Source organism: Haemaphysalis longicornis, unplaced genomic scaffold, assembly GCF_048455015.1.
Source record: "Haemaphysalis longicornis isolate Haplotype H1 unplaced genomic scaffold, Haemaphysalis longicornis Haplotype H1 scaffold_261, whole genome shotgun sequence".
Taxonomy (NCBI): Eukaryota; Metazoa; Arthropoda; class Arachnida; order Ixodida; family Ixodidae; genus Haemaphysalis; species Haemaphysalis longicornis.
The window spans coordinates 282,195-303,316 of NW_027526320.1; the positions used below are offsets into that span (position 1 = coordinate 282,195).

Genomic DNA, 21,122 nt, shown 5'->3' on the forward strand with positions numbered 1-21,122 from the left:
GCTTCATGGCGCTGGTAAAAGGTTCTTTGGGTGCCTCTATGAAGTGTGCATTATTGGACATGCAAAAAACTAAGCCGTGAGCCCCTCAAGTTGTGTTCTTGGGAAATGTAGGCACACAGCTGTGGGAGCCAGCTGACTGAGTGAATGTAGGTGACAGGTTCACTTCTGATTAGAGAGATTCTTCAGATGTTGGGCCTTTTTCTTTTTTTATGCCGTGACCTGTTTGTAGCCTCGTGTCCACTTTGGAGTTCAGTGCTGGCTCGCTGTTCCATGCTGTTACGTTTCATGAATAGCCACTGCGCTGTGAAGCGGAAGTGGCAACAACCATGGACCACTCTTTCCTTGCCCGTATCATTTGCAAGCTGTAGTAGTTATCCCAGATTGCAGTCATTCCAAGCACTTCCTCTTTCCCTCTCTCTCTCTCTCCCCCGTGCAGAGCAACAGCTACACGGTGACCGACTGCCGGAGCCTGGTGAAGACGCTGGTGTGTGGCGTCAAGACCATCACCTGGGGCATCGGCACCTGCAAGATGCCCGGTGAGCACTACTGCGCTTGGGGGCAGAGGTCTGAGACCCCGACACCAGGGTGCAGTTAGCAGAGCGCAGTTCTTCCCCTTTCCATTTAATGCCTCCGAGACACCTGCGTGTGTCCCTTTTTGCTCGGTCGCTTGCTGACTCGCTTGCTTTGGGCTCGAACGATTGTGGGGGGCTTCCTTTGTGCTTACGCAATGTATCCTTTCCTGTCAGGTCATTGCCTAGTACATTTGGGTGATGTAATTAGCAACAGAATGCACTCTTCCCTTGCTTACACTTGTGGCATGTTGAAGTAAAGGAACACTTTTTCTTATCACAAGTCATCGCAGGGAAGTTTTCAAGGGTATTGGTCTCATTTGTGACAGCACTGCACTTCAAGGGGGTACAGGGGTCTTTGAAGTTTTTTTTTTTGGTAGAATTTAAGGGGACGTGCTCATGGAAACAACTTTTCTTGTGGTTACGAAGTTAGGAAGTTAGTGGTCCCTACACACTAGAGGGAAGGAAGCTACGCTGACTAAACTTGGCAAAGACTACTTAGGCACTTCCAGAATGAAAAACTTCGCAGGAGATGAAGACGAAAGCAGAAGGAAATTGGAGTGACTTGTGCTTACCTTTTTTTGTCCCTGTCTTGTGTGCAGTTTTTCATTGTTGGGTTAATGTGCAGACTGACCCAAGCTTGTAGTGTGCTTAAAGGCCCTTCAGCTTTGTAACACACAGCAGCTGCGAATGAACTAGCTCAGATTCTGCCTGTTCTAGCAGCTGCAGGTATTCTTCTTGATCGACTGGGCAGCTCTTGCCAGAGAAATTATGGCCAAAATTTGACAGCTTAGCCTGACAAGGTGGCCAATACTTTGGACCGCAGAAGGTGCTCATGGAGCTTCATACGTGCTACTGCATTTAAATCTTGCTATAGCGTCTATGCGAGCCACATTTGAACGCTGCTGTGAGTAATGTACTATTTGCACTCCGTTAAAAAAAAAGTTGGAAAACATCGGCTGGTTGTCCAGCCAAACTGTCTAAGCAGTTTTGCTGGTAGTGGGAATTAAATCAAATCAAATAAGTTTATTCTCCACAAGTCTACAGTTCCTCAGATAAAAGCTCGGCTAAGAGGGGTTCTACGAACCAATGATTGCGATGTTAGTTCTCGGATTTATGTTTTCTTTCTTCTCTGTTATTTTCTATGGTTGGCTGCCATCAGCTTTCAAATCGGTTGGGAGGGCCATGTTGTGACATGCATGATGATTTGTTTCCTTGAACTTTTCACCGGGCTTGTGTGCCCCCTGTTGGGTACGTGTTGTAACCAAGGCACGTTCTCATAGATACATCTCTGTCTATTTGGCGTACAATCACGCCACGTTTATTCATTGTAGTGGAGTGTCCCTTCAGCTGCGGCCATTATAAGGGGGCCTGGTTGCACTGTGTTTTAGTTTGGGGTGATATCGACATGAGTGTTACTCCCCCCATGAGGCAGTGTTTTGAACAAAGTGAAGTTGTACTACATCTTCCTGGTCCCTAGAAAGAGTGGATGGCGGGAACAAGCAGCTGTAGAAGAACAGCCCAAGGTGCTACTGTGGAGATTCTTCATTACTAGTTGTCTCGGCACCTTTTGAAAGATGGACCCACTACCGCGGTGGCTCAATGGATAAGGTGTTGTGCTGCTGATCCCAGGGACGTGGGTTCGATCCTGGCCATGGTGGCTGCTTTTCAGATGGAGACGGGAAGTGAAAGTGCCCATGTGTCAAGATTTCCAGGGGGTGGAAATTAATCCGGAGCTCTCCCTCCCTAGAGGGCCGTTAGGGTTTTTTTGAAAAAAAAAAAAAATAATAATAAAGTCGGCACCTCATAGCCCGGTTGCAGCTTCGGGGGATGAAACCCCATAAAGTACAGGTGCTGTCGTGAGTAATTGGGAAAAGGATTTGTGAATGTCACGAAAGATTTGTTTTACAGCCATTACCGGTTTGCAGGAAGCTTTTCCTGTTTGGGTGCACTCCTTTAAATGCACACCAATGCAGCCAGGCAGTGCCCGGAAGAAGGAATTCCAGTAAATTTACGAGACCGTGTTCCCATTACGTTTGACAGCACCTGTACCTCTTTGTGACGGTGAGGGCCAGGGCCATAAACTTTCCGCTCTTGGGATGCTGCCCGTGCAGGGCCCCTGGAGGAGAAGCAGTTCCAGCCCAAGGAGACGCTGGTGTTCATCCGGCTGGTGAAGTACGCCCTCCAGGCCCTGGACGTGTACACCCTGCCCCCCACGGTGGGGGGTGCTGGGGGGGCAGCAGGTGGGGTGGCCGGCGGGGGTGCCGGGGGTGTGGGGGCCGCCCACACCCGCAGCGCTGCCATCCAGTCGGCTGTCCGTTCCAAGGAGGAGAAGGAGGTGCTCGACCACTTCGGCGGAGTGGTAAGTTTCTCATTGTTGGTTCCCAAAACGAAAAAAAAAAATATGCATTCGCAGGTTCTAGTAGCAGCTACGAGGTGAGGGCTGTGGGAAAACCGCGCTTTGGCGTCTAGTGGCGCCCAAGAGTGAGAGGCGAACCCAGGCATCCTTATCAGCGAGCCTCTTGTTCCACCAAGCTTACAAAAAGCACAAAAGTGCTACACACGCGTGTATATCGGTCCTTCGTCTCCCCTTTATTGCATTACTCATCTGAACCACATGACATCCCACGAGAGGTTCGAAGATATTTTACAACAAGGACTATACGCAGCTTTTCTGTCAGATTTGTCAAAGAAGGAAACCCACAAGCAGAGTGACCAGCCATTATTGGCGGCGGAAGGTCGATTTGTCCATGACCACCAAAAGTAGGGAACAGGGCATTGGTCGAATGCTTCCGAGAAGGGCTTGGAAGTGGCACAATGTGACCGTAAGGCTACATTTGTGTTGATGACATTTTTCTCATACACCCGTCAGTGGGGCTCTTAGATCATCAGTCTCAGACTCACCGGCGACTTCGTGAGAAACAAGCAAGCATTTCTTTTTTACACGTACCTCTACAGCATGGAGAATCCTTGGGCTACCCACGGACACAGTAAGTCCGAGACTGGAAATTCTCTCGTGTGGGATGCCTGGTACCCGTGGCACCACCGTCCTTTTGAGCACTGAGAGTGGGTGTCAAGCAGTGTCGACGGCGAGGGAGTGTGGACAGCTTCCTCGGCTTTTCTGGGGTGGAAGTTCGGTTTCTTTAGGAGTGTTGCATATTCTGGGGAAGATGGCATTTTTCGGATCGTCTGCTTGGAGGAAGTCGTACTAAAATAGGCACCGCATTGTTGATATTCTGTGCCTGGGTACCGGGTGAAAGCGAGGTTGTGTACTCGTCGTAGCAACACTCTGCCGTGGCGGTTCTGACAGGGCTGCTGATACATGCTGATGGGCAGCAAAATTGGCGCCTGTGAAATGGTTATTGATTCTAAGGCATCTCAGGTGCCATAAACACGTTCATGAGTCGGACCTACTATTAAAGTTCATCCACTTCCTGGTCAGGAGGTTGAGTCACAGGGGTTGGCAGTGAAAGAAAGGCACAGCATTGCATTCACTTTAAAGGGCCACATGGGTCTTTGGGGCCAAAAAATTGCCCAAAAGAGCGTTCTTTTAGGTGTAACTTTTCTCTTGATTTGCACAGTTTTTCCTCTGAAAATTTCAGAACAGTACCATGTACTTAAAAGCCATAGAGTGCCAATTTCAACACAAAAATAAAAATAATTCCCCACTTCTTTGCCACGAAATGGTATCAGAGTGACAGGAAATTCTCAAGAGGTACATCCCAGCGTGTGGTGAAGCTAGGAAGATCATTTCTTTTACACTGTGAAGCTGAATGTTTAAGCGATCCAATAAGGAAAGCAGATTTTGCACTTTGTGTTTCAGTAGTTGTTTAATTTGCACTATTTTTAACTGGTTAGCAGGAGTACTTCAAACCTAGAAGTTAGAATTGATGTAAACTTTTATGCGATCGCAAAACAAAAAAACTGCTTCCCAACTTCGTTCTCCACAATTTTTGGTATCTATTCATGCCTTTGTGGTAATTTTTTGTTGAACAGATTTTCCCCCATTGTCCTCAAGAACAATCAAGGGACATTTTTAATTATCTCGGAAACTAATGACCTCACATCAAAACAAGTAATTCGATATTTGAAATCACCTAAAAAAAACTAAACAAGTGGGAGGGCCATCGGACCCTCCCACTGCTCTACTGAAAGGTTGGGATTTGGGCCAACGAGGGGTTCTTCGGTACCACACTATGTGACAGAGAGTGCATGGCTCTAGACAGAATTTACTGTTGTATGTGTGTAGAGTCGGGTGTGTGATTTGCCAGGCGGAAACATGTTCGTCTGGAGCTGCCTGTGGATGACCATGTCCTTGCAAGACATCTTGAGACGTAGAGCCAGAAAGTTTTTTTGTCCCAAGCTGTAACCTCTTGCGGATAGCTGTGTCTTGGGCTCACGGAAGTGCAGGCTGCAATCCAAGAAGCAGACGCCCGGCCCATGTGAGCTCGGGCTGCTGCATGAGCTGCCGCGTCCCTTTCCAGGGATGTCGTCGAATGGTGGAGGGACAAGAGTTCCGCACTCCGCTCATGCACTCACTTTTTGTTTGCTCTTTGTTGACTCGTTGACTGATTTTGTGCTTACGGCAAAGCTCTTTGACGGTAGTGGTAAGGTGGTGTGGTAGCAGTGTGGGCCGATGGGCACAGTGGGGGACTGTCCTGAGCCCGCTTTGTGCGAATGCCCTTGCAGTTCACCATGATGAGCCAGGCCACCTTCAGGGAGGTCTTCTCCACCACCATTGAGGTAGGTGGGCACCTCCTGGGGTGCATTTGCCTTGGCATGGCTAGATTGTGCCTTAGCTGGGAACATGTGGGCAATGTTTGGATTTTTGAAAGCCTTTGTAACCACGAAGAGTTTGTTTTTGCTCTCATTATTGTTACTTATAAGCACGGAGCTTTCGAGGTGGTTTTCGAGGTTATGAGCACATATGAGTTTAAAATGCCATTTCACGTAATGGGAGGTCACGTAATGGGAGGTCCTGGGAATCCACAGTGAGTCCCAGACTCACTGTGGATTCCCCAAGAAGCAGTCTGGCATTTGTTTTTCACATATAATTTTATGGCATGGGGAATCAATCCTTGAACTACCGTATTTATTCGAATCTAGGCCGGCCCCGATTCTAAGCCGACCTCTGAAAGTACGAAGCTACGAAAAAAAAAACTTGCCTCGAATGTAGGCCGAACAAAAAGGCGAGGTCAGCATTCACAAAAAGAAAACACGTTTATTGAACATGAAGATGCGGTGCTCATTCTGAGTCATCATGACTGCTAGCCTCTGAATGCCATCCTCGTTGCGGCGCACGCAAATATCCTCTCCCGTTGCGTCCTCCAACGACGGACATTTTTTTCATCCATGCCGAAGTCCCGCCTGGCTTGAACGTTCGGCGACAACTCTGCGGCTAAAACAACTTTTCTTTTAAAAGCGGCACTATAATGGCACCGCTTATTTGGTGCCATTGCGCTGTCAAAACCAAACGCCACACCGCACGCAGGCCACTATCCGCACAGTTCAAAGTGGCTATTGGCTCACCTAGTAATGGCTACAATACTTTCTTTTCTGAGTGGTGCTAGCTGAGCGCGACTTCCCTGAATTTCACTTGGAAATTGGCGCGTGTTTCAAAATCCTTGAATCCAAGCCGACCCTGGAGTTTGATATATCAGTATTTCAAAAAAATACTATCGGCTTAGATTCGAATAAATACGGTACCGTAGACTATCCGTGCTAAATCAGAGAACCTCAATGTTTTATGTGTAGTGAGGTTACTCTGCATTATCCATGAGCATGGCAACACGTTTGAATGGCTTGGTATTCCTCATTCAACATTGTGCTCTGCCTTTGTGCACTTGAAAGGACAGGCCTGTTGACAACGAGATCGGTCCCCGACGGGACACTCATGTTTTTAGCAAAACTCTACTTGAGTGAAATATGAAGCTTCCGGCCAGTGATGCCAGTGAAAAGGTCGATCAGATGTGACTTGCGTGCCATGACGGTAATGAAGGAACAGAAGTTTCCTTGTCCGCTACCCTTTGCTAGCTCAAGGCTTTTCAAAAGTTCGCTTGCCCTAACGGGGCCTGAAGTTGTTTATCAAAAACGACTTAGAGCACGCTTTGAGAATGCTTGAACGAAGCTTTTTCCCTCTTTCCTTTGTGTGCAGTATGTGGTCGAGCGGCTGAACAAGAACTCGGCGCTTCAGGTGAGTGGCTTGCCTCGTGTCCTGTCACGTTGAGACGGGAGCGGCAGAGTTTTTAAATATGCACCAGTTGTGAAACTCCGCTTCAGAATCTTAGCCATTCGTTGTAGTGGAGGGGCAAGCGTATCAGTGCGGCACCTGGTGTGGCAAAAACTGAACCTTGCTAAATATTTACTTAGTAACACAACTTAATAAAATAAACCCGAGTTTTCAAATGATGAAACATTGAATTAGACAATGTTTACTTACATTTCAACGTTTTTTTTTTCCCTTTATGACCTACAGCAGCAGCTGCATGCGCTTGAATTCTATTAGAACTTTCTCTTGGCAGTTGGCAGGCTATCCAACGCCCCTAGAGTTCCTGTATATTGTCACAAAGCCAGAGACGACGCAGTTGCCTTGAAGGAAAACACGTTTATTGGAGTGAACTTGTGCTCCCCTAACAACTCAAAGAATACACAGGCGGCGAAGCAGCAGTCAACAAAGTAACGTGTGCGGGCGAGCGTCGACGATCGGAATGCTGTGGTGTCTGCTCTGCAGGCTTTTATCTTTAGGCGCGAGTGTTTCTGGAACCGTCGATTTACATCCACAACATTGTAGATCAGAGAAGATTATTCTGGGCTAGTGACGTTAGGGCGAAACAGTCTGCTTATCTGAATGTGATAGCCCGTGCGGCATAAAAGTGAAGAATGGAAGACGCGCTTCATTTGGAACGCAGATAACACAGCTGGGTGTGGCCCGGCAGCAAAAAAAAAAAACAATAAATAAACAAACCCGTACATGGTTCGTGGCAATATATCTTCCTTAGGAGAGCATCCATCCACCATCATGAGTTCCAAAGTCGTGCGAGAAAGCCACCCATCACGTATGTGGGTGGCTCTTCCAGTTGCAGTGGCGGGCATAGTCCTTTAGGTTAGCGCGCGGTGGCGTGACAGGTTGTGGAAATGAGACGGGCAACTCTGGCGAAGCTAATACGGGAAGTCTACTTGCTCCATGCTTATTTTGTTTGCCTCCCAGGGGCAGGGGGGACAAATGCGGACTGCTTTGTGATATGTGGCGCCTGTAATAAGTTTCACAATTGGTGCATACTGAGCCGTTCTGGTGAGCGGAGCCCTCTCCTGACTCGGCCTGCGTGTCGGCGGTGCGTGCAGATTGTGGCCAACTTCTTCCTGGCCAACCGTGCCACGTCGCCCATCTTCGCCACCATCCTGGTGGAGTACCTGCTGGAGCGCATGGAGGAGATGGGAGGTACGGTTAGGGGGAGGAGGAGCACGGGTTGGCACCACGGTGGACGGGTTGCTGAACCTTCTCTCCCCTCTCCCATCTCCTACTGTCTTTGCCTTGATGCAGCCAACCCGGACAAGTCCAACCTGTACCTGAAGCTGTTCAAGCTCGTCTTCGGCTCCGTGTCCCTGTTTGCTGCTGAGAACGAGCTCATGCTCAAGGTGGGTGCCAGAAAACACCCACTGGGGTGCAACTGGGAACGGGTCGTTCGTCAGGCCATGTTTTGCATCTTTAAAGCAAGCAGCATTTCCTTTTTCTTTTTCTTTTTTTCTTTCTTTTTTTTTTTTTTTTTGTACGGTTGAATGCTGACCCTTCAAGAAGCATGCAGTTGTTTGCCTTTGAGTGAGACTGGCATGGGCTGTGCACGTCAAATGGATCAACTCGGATGTGGATGACTCTTGTGACTTGAGAGCGGGCCGCAGCAGTTAAGCATAGTCCCTGTGCATATCGTTACCTTTTCCTTTATGAGACACAGTCGTCGTGCAGACATGCATTCATCTTAGCATTTAGCGATCCAGAATAAGACGGAAGGCTCGAGGAGTGCAAGATGAAGAGAAGAATGAGGCCATTAGTGGAAAAACAGCAGCTGGTGGACATTCTTGGAGTTCTTCTCGACCGTTACGAAATAATATAACTGTGGCTGCAATCGATTGTTCTTGTCCTCCATTTTTGCATAGCTGCATGCACTTGCATGTATAGTTTGTTGCTAGAGGTTAGCACAGCACTCCCAATTTCGCTGCCCACTCTCATATTTATTTGAGGCTGAGGAGACACAGTGGAACCTCGTTCCTCTTTGATGTGTGATAGTGCCTTGGGAGAAAACGGGCAGGAAAGGATGGTTTTAAGGAAAAACTCTCTCATTACACTGACACTCCTCAAAAACTGTGCATTGTGACATATGCTGTTGTGCAGATATGCCATACCCAGCATATATTATATGTCCATTGGAGGCATGAAGTCTCTGGCCACTTGTATCTTTTGCAGACAAGCAAATCGCAACGTAATCTAATCATACATAGTGGTGACCATGCTTTGTGGCAGTGTTTAGACTTGAAAAATGCTGGTTGACTTAGAAGAGTCTATAGGCACAGGGAAGCACTTTGTCTGTTGGAAAAAAAAAAGGGGGGGGGGGAGCATGATTTAGATTTGTGGTTTCATTGTGTTGTGTCACAATCGTCATAAATAAGCGTTGCGTCAACTGAGTGTGTGTATCCAGTAATTTTGACACATGTGGTGCCAGCCTTTATGATAGATACTATGGTAGCTGTAGTATGTGCCTGGCCTGTGCGAAAACAACTTTAGAGTAATGTGGATATTGAAAGGAGTACTGACACGAAATTTCAAATCTGAGATAGCTACGTAAAATACTTTCTTTGTATATGGAGGTATCTCCCAGAATGTTTCAACATTAACTGTTCAGTGTAACATATTGTCGCGAACCATGCATTGGGTTTGTTTATTTGTGTTTTGCTTTTGCCGCCCGGCTGCGCTGGTCTGTGTTATCGGTGTTTGTGGGCCAAGGGAGGCGAGTGTTCCGTTCCTTCTTTCTGTGCCGCATGTGTTATCTCTTCTGATAGGGACAAACTTCCGAACTAACATGAACAGCCTAGAATAATCTTCGTTGATCTGCAGTGTCCTGGATACACTTCGACTATTCGAGAAACCCTCGCGCCATGTGATAAATTCCCGCAGAGCAAATGCCGCGGCATTCGGATCGTCGACGCTCGCCTTCGCACGTCACTTTGTTGACTGCTGCTTCGCCGCCTGTGTATTCTTTGAGTTGTTAGGGGAGCACAAGTTCGCTCCAATAAACTTGTTTTCCCTGAAGACAACTGCGTCATCTTTGGCTTCATGACAATATTTTAAATAATTTTATTCTTTGCACACACGAGAAAGCTTAGAACAAATACCCTTTCGACATTGCCGTCAGCTTAACGCGTTGCGCCTTGTTTCGTGCCTCGTCCCTGACTGCCGACATCAGGGCTCCCGTGACATAGCCAAGGGAAAACTCTGCGCTGCTCAGGCGCGTGCAACCACAGCTGGTCTGGACGTGCTTGCTCGCTCTAGCATGCACGTCCAGAGCGGCCATGGGGCGAGAAGAGTGACGTCAAGAGTGCCATCCTGTCATGGCAGCTGCCTCAGTGCTTGTTTTATCAAAACTGAAACTGACGCGAGTAAACGAGGCTATAAATAATTATTTACACTTTGGTTGACCATCTAATGTGCCATTTTATGATTATTGGGCTGTTGGGCACCCATAGCATTGAACAAAATGTAACACAAAAATTTCGTGTCGGTGCTCCTTTAAGAATCTGTTTTCTAGGTATTTAAGTGTGAAATCAAATTACTCTAAAGCGTGCGGCATAATTTGTGCTTCGTATTGTGTGCACATTCTTTTTTACTGAATGTTCTTTTTTAGCGTTGAAGTTTTAAGATTGCTGTGGTTTGAGCATTCTTCTTTTCGCCTCTGTGTGTGTGTGCGTGTCTGTGGCAGCGGTATTGAAAGTGCCGTGTGTAAAGGATGTGCGGTTTTGTGGGCATAAAGGACAGGAGAGATCTGTTTCTACGAGGGCATGCACTCCGGCAAAATTGATTCACAGTGTTCAGTTTAGGAAGGGACCGAAATGGGCTCACATTGGGTGAAGGCTACTGATGGTACGCCCATTGCTGGCACGGAACCGGGGAACTTTTTTTGGTCCACGCGCAGTGTAGTGTGCGTGTGTGTGGGTGTAGGCAGTGCTCCCCTCACGGTGCCCCCCCTGGTGCAGCCCCACCTGCACCGCATCGTGAACCGGTCGATGGAGCTGGCGCTGAGCGCCAAGGAGCCGTACAACTACTTCCTGCTGCTGCGGGCCCTGTTCCGCTCCATCGGAGGGGGCAGCCACGACCTGCTGTACCAGGAGTTCCTGCCCCTGCTGCCCACCCTGCTGCAGGGTAGGCTGCCACCCCCTCCTCCTCCTCCTCCTTCCCGAGCAATGCTGGGCTCAGCTTGCACAGAGTTGTGTGTTTAGGGTTGTAGTATTATGCCTGAATTTCAGAGGGAGGGGCTGAAGAGAGCTGTAAATGCCGTCAAAAGCGAATATATTCAGCTCCAAAGAGATCGCGAAGTAGCTCAATATGCTGATAATTTGCCATACAGGCGAAACTGGATATACAGTGAAACCCCGATAACATGACTTTCAAGGGGCTGTGCAAACGTGTCATATGATCTGGGGTTCGTATTATCGGGGGCATGGGTCAATGCCGGCCTAGTAGACGGGCTCACGTGACAGGTGGGCTAAGAACATACTTAAATTAAGGGGGGATGCAGCTTTAAACTTCAAAAAAATGGCCAAAGCATCATTTTTGTGAAAGCCACATATTCAGCTTCTTTTGCTATTTGTAGCAAAAAAAAAAATTGGCCGCGTATCTGCTGCTTTCGTTGCAAATGTCAACACAAGACGATAGTCGACTGGCGCCCTGGCAAGTAAATGCATCCCTTCTCTTTCCCGCTCACCACTCCTGCTGTTCCTCTCCCGTCTCGTTCTTTCCAAGGTAACATGCTAGACGTTTGCTCAGTCAATTTAAATTTACTGCATTCTGCTGCTGTCAGTCGGGTGCCTCGGTGTGAGAACTGCCGTACAGCGGAGACGCGCGTGAATCGAGGCACCCGACTACAACGTTTATAGAACCACGTTGCCCCACTCCATGAGCTTTTTAAGCGGAACGCGGAACCTATCTAGTGGAACCTTTCATTGCTGTTGCCGTTTGATTTTTAGGATTCCACCAGGTAGCGCGGGCAACAGCAGGTGATAGTTTTCTGCAGTTGATGTAGTATTTTATTTGCTATTGCAAAAAGAATGCATCTGTAAACTTTTTAATAAAGGAACACTGCAAATATCACTCATCTATTGATTTTCTGCCTTATATTTGTGCAATGTCTTGTTCTTGTTCAACAATGTTGACAAGTAGGAATATTAACAACGGACTTGGACGTTTAGATGTGGCTGTGAGTATATAAGACTGTTGTGCAGATAACGTCTCAGTTTGGCCAGCTGGCTGAATCGAGTGACAGTTGGACAGACAGACATACAGACAGACGGACAAAAATTTTTCTGTTCAAGCAGCTCAAGAATGACTGTCGTGTTTAAAAAAAGGTGCGTGTTAGAATCGTGCAGACACGGTAGTTGGGCTCGCTAGTGCGCCCTGTGTCGTACGGCAACTGATCGGCCACTGGGGGGGAACCGTGCAGGTCTGAACGGCCTGCAGAGCGGCCTGCACAAGCAGCACATGAAGGACCTGTTTGTGGAGCTGTGCCTGACGGTGCCCGTGCGGCTGAGCTCGCTGCTGCCCTACCTGCCCATGCTGATGGACCCGCTGGTGTCGGCGCTGAACGGCTCGCAGACGCTCATCAGCCAGGGCCTGCGCACCCTGGAGCTGTGCGTGGACAACCTGCAGCCGGACTTCCTGTACGAGCACATCCAGCCCGTGCGCGCCGAGCTGATGCAGGCCCTGTGGCGCACCCTGCGCAACCCCACCGACAGCATCGCCCAGGTGGCCTTCCGCGTGCTGGGCAAGTTCGGCGGCGGCAACCGCAAGATGCTCATGGAGCCCCAGTGGCTGGACCACTGCGACCGGGGGGACGCCCAGGCGGGGCCCTGCATCACGGTCCACTTCCAGGACCACAAGAGCCCCGTGGCGCTGCCCGTGGACCGCCTGGTCGAGACGGCCTTCAACGCCCTCAAGGTGAGCGGCACGGACGTCTTCTACCGCCGCCAGTGCTGGGAGATCATCCGCGGCTTCCTGGTGGCCAACCTGCAGCTGGACGACGACCGCCACTCCCTGCTGCAGCTCTTCTCGCACCCCAGGTGGGCCCCGCTCCCCTTCTCGTACGGGAAGGGGGATGTCTGTTGCCAATGGGCGTCCTCGATTATCAGTCCCGGATCGTCCGCGGACTGCCCGAGACGTGATCCGGCGCTCGATTTTCCCATGTATTCGTACGGGACTCCCAGTCCAAACACAGTCCTCGGACTGCCCGCGGATCGTCCACGTCTGGTAAATCGAGGATGCCCAACATGTCTACGCTGGCATTGGCCCTTGATTGGGCTGTAATGGGCCAGGTTGAATGCAGCCGTCCGTTACGGGGGTGGCCGAAATGTTTCCCAACTTGACGGTGGGAGGTTTCGTTTTGTTTAGCGCCATCTTTGTGGCTCCTGTCAGGGGATAAAAGCTGGCCCGGTCATACTTCTCTCTTGCAAGGCACAAACATCTCCCCCCCTATCTTCCCATTGCAGCTTTGCCACGGGCGAGATAGCACAGGTGCAGAGCTGCCCATACAAGTGCCCTGATGCAGAGACGCGCAACATCCACCGGATGGCCCTCACCGGCATGTTTGGTGAGCCTCCTCCTCCTCCTCTGCCCCCCCGTCCCTTGTTGTGCCTTCTGATCCTCCCCTTCCTTATACAGCGTCGGCGGCCATCAAGGAGCTGCACAGCGAGGTGCTGCCCTTCCTGGTGTCGGTGGTGCACCAGTACACGCTGGTGGCAGTGGCCCAGCAAGCGGGGCCCCTGCGGAGGCCCCCAACCCAGGGCCTGGACCCCGGAGTGCTGGTGGACGCCATCGCTGCCATCATGGCCCACGAGGAGAAGGAGCTCTGCAAGGCACGTGTCGCTCAACACCAAGGGGGGAAGAGGAAATTGGCCGGTTCACGGCCTTACCTTGGCCTGATGTCGGCAGGGGGAGTGTGTTGAGGGTGATAATGAATGGACGAAAGAACAAAGCAGGGCTGCACAGGCACGGGGGAGCTAGCAAGCTCAGTTTCGGGGGAGTCGTCTCGTGACCAGTGCAATGATTGGGCAACGGGCTGTATGGCTCCCTTTCTATGTCACTTCTGTGACAGCGATCTCGATGCACAATTCAACTCACATAGATGGCCCCTCTGTGGCTTGAGCAGGGGTGCAACAGCTGTGTTAGTTGTGCCATTTCAGTACAGTTTCATATTTTTGAGCCGAGCTGCGCCAAGATCATGAAATTCGTTTAAATTGCGCCACGCTGCACCAAGAGGCCGGGCTAGGTGCAAAATTTGTTTCGCTAACTTCAACGAAGACTAAAGGATGCGTTGTCAACCTGACGCCCGTACGTCAGCCAGTACAATCCAGTCACGCAGACAACGCTATGGAGGGAAGAAAAGCTTTCTTTCCTCCATGTATGCCGCCTTTGCCTCTTTTAGTTCACTGTACCTATGCCGAAACTGGTCACTCCAAAGTGCATGAAGGGACTCCAGTGCAGGAAAGTGCTTGACGGGCCACCGGTGTATCCGATGAAAACATTCTCCTTTTGGACGTCACTACACTGTGTGGTGGAGTGCTGTTCAACGCACTGCCTCTTTAGCAGTAGCAGAGCTCACTTGAATGAAATGTCGTTAATATGTACCCATTTTGCGTACAAATGGCAAAGCGCAGAGACTGGTCGAATAGTGATTTGAATTCAGAATGAGTGCGGTCACCCCTGTACTGCTGAGCATGGGAAAATGGCAAATACTTGATAACAGGCACTAACGAGCTCACCAATACATCTATCTCCAACTACCCAATCTCGATAAGCATCTTCAGCTATCTGCTCAGAAGCGTCTGTGGCATAGTGCTCTTGGTGCTGCTGTAAACATACTGCGCGCATCTCATAGGCGACAACATAAACATTTGTTGACGTGACAGCCAAGTGCACCGTTACTGGTTGCAGTAACGAAAGCTGCTTGCCGTATATGTGCCCATGGTTGCGAGTGGAGCGGGTGCGAATCATTTTCCCATGCAAACGAGCTGCTACGGCGGCACATAGCAAGTGCCCTGGCAGTGACAGCATGAGCTTAGTAGGCGACACATTGCACAAAACTAGCAGGCGATCAAGAAGCCTTGAGCAGGCACTTCTATAGCTTGGTGAACTGTAAAATGCCAAAGGCAAAGATGTCATACTTAGACGTTTAGATTTGGCTGTGGGTATATAAGACTATTGCGCAGATAACGTCTCACTTTGGCCAGCTGGCTGAATTGAGTGACAGACGGACGGACAGACATACAGACAGACAGACCAAAATTTTTGTGTTCAAGTAGTCCAAGAAAGACTACCGTCTAAAAAAAAAAAAAGGTGTGCGTAAGAATTGTGCAGATACGGTAGTTGGGCTCGGTAGTGTGCCCTGTGTCGTCCGGCAACTGATCGGCCATCGGGGGTTAACCGTGCAGGTCTGAATGGCCTGCAGAGCAGCCATTCAGTGTCTGCAATGATGTCTGCAGTAGTTGTATCTGCTGCTAGTTAGCTTCCAGTGGTATTGAAGAATAGTTTCATCTTTTTTGTGTCTAGTGTAGCCATATGCTGCTCGGGTGGCTATTTGGTATGCAATTATGGTAGGGCTGGTGATTTATAAGGGCACTTTTGAGTACAAATAAAAGTATCGTTTGCAGTTTTTATACAATTCCTTTTTTCTTTCTTTCTTTGATATTGTATATACTTTAAAAGCAGTTTCATGAACCTGCTTTGCAGGTTGGCACAGATACACCACTCTGGCTTTCTGCAGAATTCATTGGCCACTTTTGCAGTGCCTTGTCCACCGAAACTGAAGCGGATCTGCACTGACGTAAAATTTTTTTGTGCATCTTTTGCATTGAAGTGCTCCAAAATGGAGGTGCTTATTTCCCGTAAGCCGCTCCAAATTTGGATTTTTCTGCTCCAAAACCAACACTTTCCTGCTCCAAATACTGCTCCAAATCCTAGTTGGGCTGTTGCAGGTTGGGAGCTCTTTCGAAAGGTGGGCAAGTCCTCTTCCCACGCCATTATTGTTGACCCAACTGACCCGATGGTTCCCCCTAATATGCGCAGGTGGGCCAGCTGGCACTGCTGCTGATTGTGGAGAACACGGCGACGGTGGTGCGGTCGCGCGAGCGGGCCTGCCAGCTTCCCTTCGTGGAGTACCTGCAGGAGCGGCTGGTGGCGCTGTGCTACGAGCGGGCCTGGTACGCCAAGTCGGGCGGCTGCTTCGCCATCAAGTGCATGGTGGAGCGGCTGCCCCTGCGCTGGGTGCTGGCCCACCAGTACGTCTTCCTGCGCGCCCTGCTCTTCGTCATGATGGACCTCACGGGCGAGGTCTCCAACGGGGCCGTCGACCAGGCCAAGTGCGTCCCCACCTTCCTCTTCTTATCCTCACTCCCAGCCCGTCGCTTATTTTATTGGTTTGTGCAATGTGTGCCACTTCTTTTCTCTCATTACTGGCACTGCGTTACTTTGAAGGGTGGAAAATATTTTGCAACGCCGACACAGGCAAAAACGAAGTGAGGGAACAGAGCCATGCTTTTACTTGCACTGTCTGTGCTGATGCAAAAGTGCAGTGTATGTTCCTTTTTTTTTTTCCACTAAATTATAGCTCCAGTAGCGCTATGTGCTGGTCTGCATGACAGTGCACTCATCTGCACCAGTTCAGGTAAAGAAATGCCTCTAACTTCCAACAGATTTATCACGAGGAGGTTTCCCATAACATACTTGTAAAATCTGATGCACGTGCTCACACACACTCAAGCGCGTGATATCCAACACAGAAAACCAAGCTCTTTCTTTGATGTTGCTGCAGAAGCGGTGCTGACGTATTCCACCTGGGCCTCTGCTACCTCACGCATGAGTTGATTTTTTTTTGTGTTTGTCCACAATTGTGCACTTATTGCACAGAGATCTGCAAGCACATTTCTTGCACTGTATCACCATAGGCATCCTCTTGATCCGTTCTTTACATTGCTGCTGTGCTCCCTGAGACGGTCATTAAGGCAACGCAGAGGACCATTGTGTCAGCACTGCTTATGCAGCACATTGAGGAAGCGGCTTGATTTCCTGTGTCGGATATCAAGTGATCGAGTGTGTGTGAGCACACGTCAGATTGTGCGTGCTTACAGATTTTTATGAATTTTACGTTGGAAACGTTCTCGTAACATAACTCTTGGAAGTTCGCACCCTGTGTGGGTTCCCTTGCTTCATAGTGACAGGCCCAAACTAGCACTTTTGTTAAGGGGTGGATTGGAAGGAAATGAGCTTGACAGTAGGCCGCTAGTTGTACCGTATTTTCACGCGTATAACCCTCCCCTGCATATAATTCGCACACCCACTTTCAGCCTGCCAGAAAAGTACAGAAACAAATCCTCGCGTATTGCCCAGGATACAGAAAAGGCTGCACCAAAGCTACTGCTCGAGCAACACATCACATACTATGCAGGCAGAAAAAGCATATATATAGCAAGTAGAATACACTGACGGCAAGGTGAAAGTCACAATTCACTTTGTGTCCCTGTTCTCGCTAGAGCTATCACTTGAGCCACAGTCCTCACTGTTGTACACGAGGTCATCTTCTTGGCACAGCGTGCATTGCCGTGAAGCTGCACTAAAGTAAAAACCCTGCATATTATCTGCGCCCCTACTTTGCCACTGAAATTTTCGCATTTTTGGTGTGGGTTATACACGCGAAAATGCGGTAGCCAATAGGGTTGCCGCCAGGGGTGAGAGGTGTGACGACTGTGCTCACGCAGGGCGCACCTGGAGAAGATGCTGGTGGCGTGCGGGTCCCCGCTGGGCGCGGACGCGGGCGAGGAGCTGCGGGAGGCGCAGCGCAAGTCGCTGCACGAGGTCTCGCTGGAGCTGGTGCGGCAGGTGACCTCGCCCAACAGCTGCGTGCGGCAGCAGGCCATGCGCTCGCTGGAGCAGCTGGCGCGCGTGTCGGGCCAGTCGGTGGCCGCCCTGATGGAGCCCCACCGCGAGGTGCTGGCCGACATGGTGCCCCCCAAGAAGCACCTGCTGCGCCACCAGCCCCTCAACGCCCAGATCGGCCTCATGGAGGGCAACACCTTCTGCACCAGCCTGCAGCCGCGCCTGTTCGCCCTGGACGTCAGCGTGCCTGAGCACAAGACGTTCTTCACCGAGCTGGTGGGTGCAGACTCGGCCGATGCGGACACGTCCCATCGACTGACCCTGTATTCTCTTCGTTCCTCCCTCCGCTCCTCCCTCAGTCCCAATGGTGATGATGGTGTCGTCATCACGTAGCGTCCTCTATTGGTGCTCACTGGCACCAGCCTCGCAAAAGAAAAACATTTCACAAAAAAGTCTGGCTCCAAGTGAGCCCGAACCACTTGAGCACTTCCTTTGGAAGTCTCATATCTATGGTACTTGGCCGTTTTAAAGGCATTTGGACCATTTCTTTGGCAGCCGTTTGCATTCATCATTGGGCAAGGAAAGAGAGAGAGAGAGAAACAACATCTTTATTGTCCGGCAAAAAGACGTGGCCTAAACGTCACGCTGGACGGCCACCCGGCGCTCGCTACCTACTCGCACCCAGCCTCCGAGGGGGCAAGGAAAGAAAAACATCACACCGAAAGTCGAGCTCCAAGTGCACCTGAATAACTTGATGAGCACCTTCAAAAGTATCACATGTGTGCTACTTAGCTGTTTCTTTGGCCTTGAGTGACTTCTTAACCATCTATAAGCTGCACTGTTAACTAAAAGTGCTGTCAATTGAAAGTCAATTAAACGTTGTTGTGTAGCACAGGCATTACTCTCCCATTCCTGGGTGCGCATTATTGGGCGGGACTGCCACCTGCCTCCGTTGCAGCCGCCTAGCTGGTGTGAGTGCGCAGAGGGAGATTTCTATGTGGATGTTTCACAGCCCCGGTGCAAGCTGTGGTCGAGTGGTTTGGGTTGGTATTACACAGAGGGTAAGATTCCTTTGATGCGGGAGGGAAATAAGCCACCCCATGCTTTTCCGCTGCGGTAGAACTCTACTCCTTCCAAGTTTCATTCAGTAAAATTAGCTAGGAAGTATATGCTCAATCACAGCTTATAAGCGAATGGGTTCTGCTTCGCAAACTCCTTGGACTGTGCCCAGCTTTGGTGGTCATCCTTCTTCAAAGTAGGATGGAAGTTACTGAATTTTTTTCCCCGTAAAGAGCGAGTCTTAATGAGTGAGCACACAATTCCTCGTGAGTGTCGGCATGGTTTGCGACTTCGTTGGGCAATGTGTGTGCAGGTGAGCATGTGCGAGGCGGAGGACCAGTCGCTGCTGAAGCTGCCCTGCTACAAGGGCTGCAGCCCCGCGGCCCTGACGGCGCTGCGCAAGGCAGCCCTGCGGGCGCTGGCCACGTGCCACTACCTGCCGTGCCGCGAGCGCGTCTTCCACGTGCTGTACCGGGCGCTCAACGCCCGCGACCCCGAGCTGCAGGAGGCGGCCTTCCGCTGCATGGCCGACTTCGTGGCCGCCTGCACCATCGACATGGACATGGTGCACAAGGCCATCCGCTCGCTGCTCATGCTGCTGGGCGACTTCCGGCAGCTCTCGCTCAGCGTCATCCAGCGTCTCAGCTACCTCACCCAGCTCTTCCCACACACCTTCAACGAGAAGCTGTGCGACCAGCTGCTGCAGCACCTCGGCTGCTGGCTCGAGGTGGCCGCCCGCACGCCGCCCCCGCAGCAGCAGCACCAGCGGGCGGCCGGCGCCTCCACCGAGGTGCGCCAGTGCGCCGCCATCATCGCCATCTTCCCGCAGATCCCCGCCGCGGGGCCGGCCTTCGTCAAGCCCCTGGTGACGCTGGTGCTGCGCCACGAGCAGCAGCTCATGGTGGAGGCCGGCAGCCCCTTCCAGGCGCCGCTGCGCCGCTTCCTCGAGCGCCACCCGGCCACCGCTCTGGAGCTGCTGCTGGCCGAGCCGCAGGTGCAGGACGAGCAGCTGAACCGCTTTGTGGAGCAGCTGCTGCGCGAGGGCGAGCCCTTCCGGGCCGCCCTGGAGCGCAGCCCCGCCCTGGGCGAGCGGCTCGCGCAGCTGCTCGACGAGGGCCCCGAGCCGCTGCAGCGCCTGGCCGTGCGCCTGGTGGCCGCCGTGGCGCGCAAGGAGCCCCAGTTCCTGGCCGAGCGGCCCGCCCTGGTGGCCCGGCTGCGCGCCGTGTGGGTGTCGGACGCCTTCCAGTCGGGCGGCGGTGGCCTCGCCCAGTGGCGCGAGCCCAAGCTGCTCTGCCGCTGCCTGCTGGGCGTGGTGCGCCAGCGGCCGCACGAGATTGAGCTGCTCTTCCAGGTGGGCCCCACTGGCCGCTCCCTGGCCGGAGAGTTGCACGAGCAGTTAACAAAATGAGCCTGCACCTGTTTGCCCCTAGTGATATCTAAATGAAGTTTTGATGGCATGTTCAAGGTTGTGCAAATATTCGATCAAATAGTAGTGTGGCAGGGGCTGTGCCACAGGAAACATTTTCACACCAGATGAGTCAACATGCCTGAGCACCCTCAGGTTTTTCAAGTGCTTCTGCTTAATCGCTTTCGTGCTGCCAAGACAATGCTTGAGGCTATTTAGGGTGTGTTGGTAGCAGGACTATGCAGCTTGAGTATCCACAGCAGCTTCAGCAGCAGCTCAGTCAAGAACCGAAACCAAGTAATCAAAACAGTCAATTTTAGACAACCGGGGCCTCTTATGAACAGAACGCTGAAACAAGTCCGAAAAATGTTGTCGCGTTATCGCTGTGTCATAACGCAGAAGTTAACGCAGTAGTTCTATTTTGGGAATACATGCTCCAAACTCGCGGTTCGTTGTTATGGCCTGACCAGTAGAAATCGTAGCTCTTCTGTCTCCACTGGTGTCATCCTGTGGAGGAGCAGTCTGGAGCATCGAAGATGGTTTAGCGCGTCAGATAATACCAGTGTGCTGTTCACTGTGTTTTTGTACTTGGTGACTGAAGCGTAGTCTACAGGTGCTTGTTCACCAGTCATGTGGGCTTCAAGCTTGGCGTTATGTGTGCACAATGCTTGATTACTTACCCTGAGACATCCGTAACTGACACGTGGGGCCAAAATGTCAAATTGCTGGACTGGAGCAGCTGGTCTGCCTCGCTGGTTGTCTTCGTTTTCATAGCCCACTGTTACATGCACTTGCTCTTGGCTCGATTCCTGCTGATCATAGCTGAAGATCAGCAGTCTGTGGCCAATCGCGCTGACCTGTAACCTATGCAAGTTGGCTGAGCGTATGCTAGCAACAAAGCTCACATGGTGGCTTGAGGGCATGGGCTTGTATCATTTTGCTCAAATAGGCTTTAGTCCCC

General features: G+C 50.9%; 1 protein-coding gene across 1 annotated transcript in view; it reads left to right on the forward strand.

Moving 5' to 3' along the window:
- Positions 1-20,164, forward strand: part of LOC144172843 (transformation/transcription domain-associated protein-like) — an 82,073-nt gene extending 61,909 nt beyond the window's left edge. The window contains exons 15-27 of the mRNA XM_077701461.1: positions 437-536; positions 2,684-2,931; positions 5,259-5,312; positions 6,724-6,762; positions 7,911-8,007; positions 8,110-8,204; positions 10,812-10,977; positions 12,275-12,890; positions 13,317-13,417; positions 13,489-13,682; positions 15,892-16,184; positions 17,580-17,973; positions 19,070-20,164. Coding sequence (XP_077557587.1) covers positions 437-536; positions 2,684-2,931; positions 5,259-5,312; positions 6,724-6,762; positions 7,911-8,007; positions 8,110-8,204; positions 10,812-10,977; positions 12,275-12,890; positions 13,317-13,417; positions 13,489-13,682; positions 15,892-16,184; positions 17,580-17,973; positions 19,070-20,164 — 3,492 coding nt within the window. The remainder of the gene's footprint in view (positions 1-436; positions 537-2,683; positions 2,932-5,258; positions 5,313-6,723; positions 6,763-7,910; positions 8,008-8,109; positions 8,205-10,811; positions 10,978-12,274; positions 12,891-13,316; positions 13,418-13,488; positions 13,683-15,891; positions 16,185-17,579; positions 17,974-19,069) is intronic.
- The last annotated feature ends 958 nt before the right edge of the window (positions 20,165-21,122 follow it).